Source organism: Lolium perenne, chromosome 2 (genome assembly GCF_019359855.2).
Source record: "Lolium perenne isolate Kyuss_39 chromosome 2, Kyuss_2.0, whole genome shotgun sequence".
Classification (NCBI taxonomy): Eukaryota; Viridiplantae; Streptophyta; class Magnoliopsida; order Poales; family Poaceae; genus Lolium; species Lolium perenne.
In genome coordinates this window covers 21,637,418-21,645,042 of record NC_067245.2, presented here as the reverse complement: position 1 = coordinate 21,645,042, position 7,625 = coordinate 21,637,418, and the positions used below count along the sequence as shown (strand labels likewise).

At 48.7% G+C, this 7,625-nt stretch overlaps 1 protein-coding gene across 1 annotated transcript; it reads left to right on the top strand.

The window, feature by feature from the left end:
• Positions 1-230: 230 nt before the first annotated feature.
• Positions 231-2,557, top strand: LOC127321349 (subtilisin-like protease 1). The gene has a single exon (XM_051350373.2). It carries the CDS (start codon positions 259-261, stop codon positions 2,500-2,502), a length of 2,244 nt encoding a protein of 747 aa, XP_051206333.1. The 5' UTR covers positions 231-258; the 3' UTR covers positions 2,503-2,557.
• Positions 2,558-7,625: the final 5,068 nt, after the last annotated feature.

Below are 7,625 nucleotides of genomic sequence, written 5' to 3'. Positions count from 1 at the left end.
CCAGATTTGGCAGAAATTAAAGTCATTTACATGCGCTGCATTTATCAAGAAATTAACTTGTGCCAAAGATACGATATACTAACCATTTATGTCTTATATGCATTTATCAAGAAATTAAAGTCATTTATGTTTGCTGCATGCGGTGCATTTATCAAGTAATCTACAATGGCCATTCCTGTTGTATAAAGATGACCCGGTGGTCGATCCTATTCCAGCATCGCCATCACCTTCATCCTATCTGTGTGTCTGGCTCTAGCAATGGCGTCATTTTCCAATTTCCTACCGCCCCTTGTCTTGCTAGCCACCCTTTTCTCTACACCTGCACTATGCTACATCAATCCATCCACCGCAAGGCCTCAACGGAATGTCGCAGAACCCTCTGCCTATCGCACTTACATCGTGCTTGTCGAGCCACTGCGCTCGGATGCCGGGAAAGACGCTCACCGTAGGTGGCACGAGTCTTTCTTGCCAAGCTTGCATGCCGGTGAATCCATCGAGTCCCGGCTTCTCCACTCCTACACCGAAGTGTTTAATGGCTTCACCGCGAGGCTCACTAAGGCTGAGCTATATTCGGTGGCCAAGAAGCCAGGGTTCCTGCGTGCGTTCCCGGACCGTAAGCTGCAACTCATGACCACGCACACGCCGGCGTTCCTCGGGCTCAGGAACGGCACTGGGTTCTGGAGCGAAGCTCGCTACGGGAAGGGAGTCATCGTCGGGTTGCTCGACACTGGCATCCATGCGGCACACCCTTCCTTTGATGACCATGGAATACCACCGCCCCCACCAAGGTGGAAGGGCTCGTGCAAGGCGGCCCGATGCAACAACAAGCTCATCGGTGCCAAGTCGTTTGTCGGAGATGACTCTGGCGACGAGGTGGGACATGGAACACACACCTCATCCACGGCCGCCGGGAACTTCGTCCCTGGCGCGTACCATGGCGTTGGCACGGGTACAGCAGCTGGAATAGCTCCTGGCGCCCATGTCGCCATGTACAAGGTATGTGCCGACAATCAGTGTGCTGAATCCGCCATACTAGCTGGGTTGGATGCAGCCACCAAGGATGGGGTGGATGTGCTCTCGATTTCCCTCGGTGGAAACACGGGCAGAAGATTTGATGAGGACCCCGTGGCCATCGGTGCTTTTGGCGCCGTATCCAAGGGTGTCATCGTTGTGAGCGCGGCCGGAAATAATGGTCCCAACTCAGGCTCGATCACAAATGACGCGCCATGGCTGCTCACTGTCGCTGCCGGTACAGTGGACAGGAGCTTTGGAGCGGAGGTGCATCTCGGCAATGGCAAGAGCATCCACGGGGAAGCGCTTACACAGGAAGCAAAGCCGAGGTCGAAGTCGTACCCTCTCCTCTTCTCCGAGGCGCGTCGGTACTGTGAATACGGCGATGAAAATTCCGTCGCCGGTAAGATCATTGTTTGTGAGTCCACGATGTCGGCTTTTCAGAAGTCTCAAGTCCACAGCTTAATCGGCGCCGGCGCAGCTGGCGTGGTGTTGTTCAACGATGACCTCAGTGGCTACACCACACTTCTTCGGGATTACAACTCCACCGTGGTGCAGGTAACCGCGGCCGATGGCGCTATCCTCACATCTTATGCGGCATCATCGGAGACAACATCTGTGGCTTCTTTCAACTACAACAACACATTGCTTGGCATCCGCCCGGCCCCTGTCGTGTCATGGTTCTCTTCGCGGGGTCCAAGCTTCATTGTTCCTGGCTTTCTTAAGCCAGACATATTAGCCCCAGGTCTCAACATCCTAGCAGCATGGCCACCAAAGATGGACTCTGCATCTGGGCCTTTCAACATCATATCTGGCACATCCATGGCCACGCCGCACATCAGCGGCGTTGCAGCGCTTCTCAAGAGCATTCATCCCAGCTGGTCACCAGCCGCCATCAAGTCCGCCATCTTGACAACATCAGACATGGTCAATAGCACTGGTGGCTCCATCTTGGATCAGCATCACACCAAAGCTAGTGTGTATGACACAGGTGCAGGCCATGTGAATGTCACAAGAGCCGCAGACCCTGGTCTGGTGTACGACCTTGGCATCACTGACTATGCGGGTTATATTTGCTGGTTCCTCGGCAAGGATGGCTTGGCAACCATCGTTCGCAACTCAAGCCTGACTTGCACGAACCTGCCGAAGATCGAGGATGTGCAGCTCAACTACCCGACGATTACTATGCCGATGACATCAACGCCTTTCACCGTGAACCGGACTGTGACGAATGTTGGGCCCGCAACATCGACATACACGGCAAAGGTGGATGTGCCCAAGTCACTGGTAGTGCGCGTCTTCCCGGAGACACTCACGTTCTCCAAGGTCGGAGAGAAGAAAACATTTAGTGTGACAGCGAGCAGCCACATAGGTAAAGAACTATTCTTCGAGGGAAGTTTGAGATGGGTGTCGGACAGACATGTTGTGCGGAGCCCCATTGTCGTAGCCGCTATAGCGGTCCGTCGTTCTTTAGTAAAAAATATCACATAAACAGTAGTATTGGAACAAAATTGTTATTTACCAGTATAATATAATTAATATTTCAGCATTTTGTGCCCTGTTGCATGCGGTCACATTCTATTTGAATCTGGTGGGTGTTGTCAAATGCAGAGACCAGAAGCTTTTCAGCCTTTTGTGGTTATGTCATTTAAATACCTTATGAGGAATCTTTTAAAAACTTTCATTCGACAATAAATACTCCCTTTGTTCAAAATATAAGATGTTTTAGAAATTATAAAGTAAACTAAATACACACCATAATGAGTAAATCTATATACCAAAAGTAAACTAGATACATATCAAATAAATAAATCTACAAAAAGCTAAAACATCTTATATCAGTTAAGGGAGAAAGTATCTTACCTAAACTCCGTCGCCGACGGCCGGCCTGTGCCGACGGTCAACTCCGTCGCCGGTCGACGAGGGCCTCTGTGCCGACGGCCCCGACATTTGGCCATCGGCACATCGACTGGCCGTCGGCACACGCCGTCTCTCCCGTAGTGTACCTAGTACAAAAGGGAAGCAAATTTGGTGCACATGAGCACCAGTGCTTTTAGTTTTTAAAATATTTAAAAAACTGAATTTCTGCATTTCAAAAAATTATCACATTTATTCCATGAATACATACACATATTATGAATATTCATGCAAAGTTTCGGTAGAAATTGCATTGTATTTTGAGCTACAGGAAAAAAACAAATTTTTGGCTACGTATAGAGGTATATATTTGTCAGAAAATTGTCTTTTTTGTATAGCTTAAAATATAGCATATTTTTCTTCAAAATTTCTACCGTACCTTCAGAATGTTTATATGTATGTGAGTATTTAATTTCATATTTTTTCAAATCCAAAAAATATGATTTTTAAAAATCAGGAGCACTGGTGCTCATGTGCCAAATACACTTTTCGGTACAAAAGGTGATAATTAAATACATCTGTTTGAAACTGCGCTGGCTCAGATAGGTGGGAAAAACATGATAGGGTGCCCTTATGACGATTAGAAAGCTCCAGAAGGGTTATGTGCCCTTGTGACTTAGCCGCAGGGACTGCTGACCATACTTCGTCGAGGACAGAAAATAGATTCAGAGAGCTTGGTGTCAACTTAAAACTGATGGAACTTCTGTATTCTGATGCTGTTTTCATTCGTGTAACTTTCGTCCGATAAGTAACGGTGTAAAAAAGTGAAACGGAGACTCGATGTTCAATTAGGTCGATCACGTCCCGCTCAGTTTCCGCTTTAATGCAGAGCTGCTCCTAATTGTTCTTCAAAAGAAATTTGGGAAGTGTTGATCTTAACCTCATCACAAGTTTGCCTGTTCCGTAAGTTTCATAGCTGTGTACTGCCGTCGACAAGTATGCTGGTATCCCAGAGACATGCATGAGTTAAAAAAAATTAGTGTTGTGCTTTCAAGGTTGTTATGTCTTGTGTTCACAAGTAACCTTCAGCATTCTCCATTTTCCATACGAGCTTATGTAACGATCTGAAATGGCTAAGTTGAGCCAGCAGAGAACCTGTGTCTTATATAGTGTCTGACCACTTCCAGCTGCGTTCGTGCGTGTCCACTCCTTGCGTATGTAACTATGTATGTATACGATCTTGTCTTAGCCACCATATCTAGAAGCCTAGAACCATGCACATTAAGGAGATAAATAATTGATAAGAAAAAAGCATGCATTTAACAGTCTGATTAGATAAGTTAAACTGAATACCGTGCAATTGGGTGTAGCTATTGATCCATCCACCTTCCTAAAACCCATTCTCGTTAGTATTCCGTCCGCCAGAGGAATTTGGTGTTTTGGTTCCACCGTGTATCTTAAACACGGGAAATTTGTTTCTAATTCGGAGTGCATAGAGGAATTTTCGTGAAGGGAAGGGGATTTCATGCACATGAGCACCAGTGCTCCCGCCAGCTGGTGCTCTGTGATTCGCTGATTTTCGTGTTGGTAGCTGTGCTAGAAATATTTTGCAGGAAATACGCACGCTTGAAAAATCCAGTATACCATCTGTTCCGTATTGGACTACACTGCCACGGTCAGAAGTTTGGTGAGACGGTGCGGCCCCCCGGAAGTCAACTGTATACCATCTGTCACCTGTTATGCCTGCACATAGTGTGGACAACGGTGCTCAGTGGCATTCAATTTGATGTCCTGCTGCCAGCTGCCCTATTTAAAATTTGAGTTCCGCCTTCTGAATTTTGGGGGTGCTGGGAACTTGACCCGCACTACTGGTCCTTCGTCTATATCTATGGTCTGAAGTTCAACTCTGCAGTCATAAGATTAGAGTAACTAAATTCTTAAGCTTAGGGTATTTTCAGCGGCCTGACGCATTTAGTAACTACATTTAGGGTATCTTGAGCGGTCCGATGCATTTCGGTCAAGTCACCAAAAATGATCCTGTGTGTCTGTTTTTGTCGGCGCCGCGGACACGAAATTGATCGTCGGGCCATGATTGGTCGTTTGCGTCTGGGGGTGCCCCCAACGGCCTGTCCTACTTCTTATTTTGTAGGTATTTTTTCATTGATAGATAAACACATATTACATATGTTTTGAGACATATATCAATTGTAAATAGTGTAAAATGAGTAAACCTAACTTGTGGCTTCAATTGTCACTCGTCATCTTCGCTGCAAAGAAAGAATACCATGTAACCTACAGCTGCCCCTCGTTGTCATCACCCTGTGGTAGTGCATGCGACATGATGGGTCGTTGAAAACCCTCATGCTCATGTCGCCACCGCCTTCGTAGAGGCAATGCACTAGGCACCTGACCTCGAGGCGGTGGGCGCGAGCAAACTCCTCGAAGCCAGCATCGAGGTACATCTTGCCTTGCCCGTCGAACAAGACTTCGACGGGCCACAGACAAAAGCCGCAGCTGACTTCTCACAGGTTCAGGCCGCCGACTCCCATTCAACAAGAAACTCCGTGAAGTTTTCGGAAGTTTCTTTCTACCAAACGGGTCCTCAGTGATGTGGACGACGAACGCGAAATAACTGTCGTGCGTTCACTCCGGCGGCGGAGAGTGGGCAGGCAACATCGATCAGGCAGGCAGTGCAGATCCAACACGACCGCCCTGCCCCCGGCCGCGTTCGCGACCTCGCCCCCTAGGACCAGCCATGGAGCTCGTGGGGAGAAGGTGGATAGAGATAAGGTTGGTGGTGGAGCTAGAATTGGAGATTTGGGAGGTGGCTAGGGTTGTGTGACGGGGGTGGATGCGCAAAGGCCCAATTTATACGTCGGAGGCAGCTGATGGGGCGGTGGCACGCATTAAGGTCTGCACGCATGGCAAGGCCTGGTGAACCTGCATTGCTGCGGCTAGAAGCCATTAATTTCGTGTGCAGAAAAGCGATGTCGCCCCACCGGTACTGCTACGCCACGCCGCCCAGAAGACGAAGCGTACGGGGTCCCTGCCAGGTGGGCCCGTGGAAGATTGGAGCGCTCACGCGGTGCGACGGCGCAGCATCCGCGTCGACGCATTCACGATACAAATTTGAGCCATATTTACATCACCGCGGATAGCCAAACGATGACTTTATGCCCGTTTGTGTCATGCTGCTAGAGAGAGGAACCACTTGTTGGTGTCTTTCTCGCAAAGAACCACAACAGTGGTTTGTTGTTGCAAGAAACACTATATTTTGCTATAATTGTTTGGGCAGACCACATAAAAGTAATTAAGCAGCTTGAAGACCATTTAGTTAGTCGGGCTTACTGTTAGACGAATCAGCGTGGTAATTCCTCTCTGTTGTCTGCCGCATCGTCACTTGACTATTTTCAAAAATCTGAACATTTTTTAAATATGAATTTTTGTAATAGTTGAATATTTCCAAAAATATATATATATGAATATTTCCAAAATTTGGAAACTTTTCAAAATCTAAATATTTTCATGTTCTGAACACTTTTAAAATCTGAAAAATTTAAAACCTAGAAATTTTTCAGTTCTGGTTTTTTTAATATGAACTTTGTGTGTGTCTTCGGCCGCGGCGCGGGACGGGGGCGGCGCGCGGCAACGCGGCGATGCCTGGCGCGGGACAGGGCCGGCACGCGGCGGTGCGTGGCGCGCGGGGCCGGCGCTGCGGGGCTGGTGCAGGTGCAGGCGGGGCTTGTGCAGGCTCAGGGAAGAGGAAGGGAAAGAGAAAGAGGAAAAAAAGAAAAATGCTGACACGTGGACCTTTGGTTGTTTCACGGTTTTGATTAGGGGCTCTGTTCTGCGCTAGCAGTTTTCCGACCCGTAAATACGAGTTCGGTGAACTGAACTCTTATTTTTCACTTCGCGTTTTACGGATTCTGCTAGAGATGCTCTAACCCATGGTGGGATTCGACCTTCGATGTCATGGGTAGACGCGTGGTGGGATGACATACCCACACCTATCCGGCTATTCCTCTTGCAGCTACAGCCTGCAGGCACAGCTACAGGGTACATACACACAGTGCACGTTCACACGTTACGTATGTGATGTTGGCACAGGTGCTGTGCACGTGGTCAGTGGTGTCCATTAAATGGGCAGCGGCAGGAAATACATCAACTCTGCTCATATACTTACATGTATACACTAATGAAGCTTTCTCTCTACTGCAAGGCTACGGCTAGATGGATGAGCCAGTTTTGCTGCGCGAACGGCTGAGAAGAGCTCCAGCTGGCGGGATCACTGGAGCTCATGTGCCATTACCACTTTTCGTGAAGAGAGGCTGTTCAGTTGTATTTTAACAGAAGATCTTCTAAGTTAAGGGTGCAGTGATACTGGAACTGCAGAAGAGGAGGCGCAATGGGGAACCGCGGTCTAACTTAGAGCAGAGACAGGAAGATTTTCCCTTTTGCGGGGGAGAGACGGAGGAACTTAACCACCGCCGGGGAGAAGAGCATATACGTGTCGCGTGTCACCTCCACCGCTCCACGTAAGTCCGTACGTGTGTTTCCAGTTTTCCACCGAATCAACGTGTCCACTTGCCATCACTCAGCGCACAATTATACATATCAACCGTCCTGCTTACCGCCACACATACATTGCACGAACCAGCCATGTCGTCGAGGTCGGAGGGCGCGCGAGCGGCGGCGGACGCACAGGAGGCCGCGCGCGAGATCACGCACTCCCGCACCGAGCGCGCGCGCGTGGTCGG

What these genes read in the sequence shown, in the direction of transcription:
- LOC127321349 (XM_051350373.2), top strand. Translation starts at nt 259, where the DNA reads ATGGCGTCATTTTCCAATTTCCTACCGCCCCTTGTCTTGCTAGCCACC.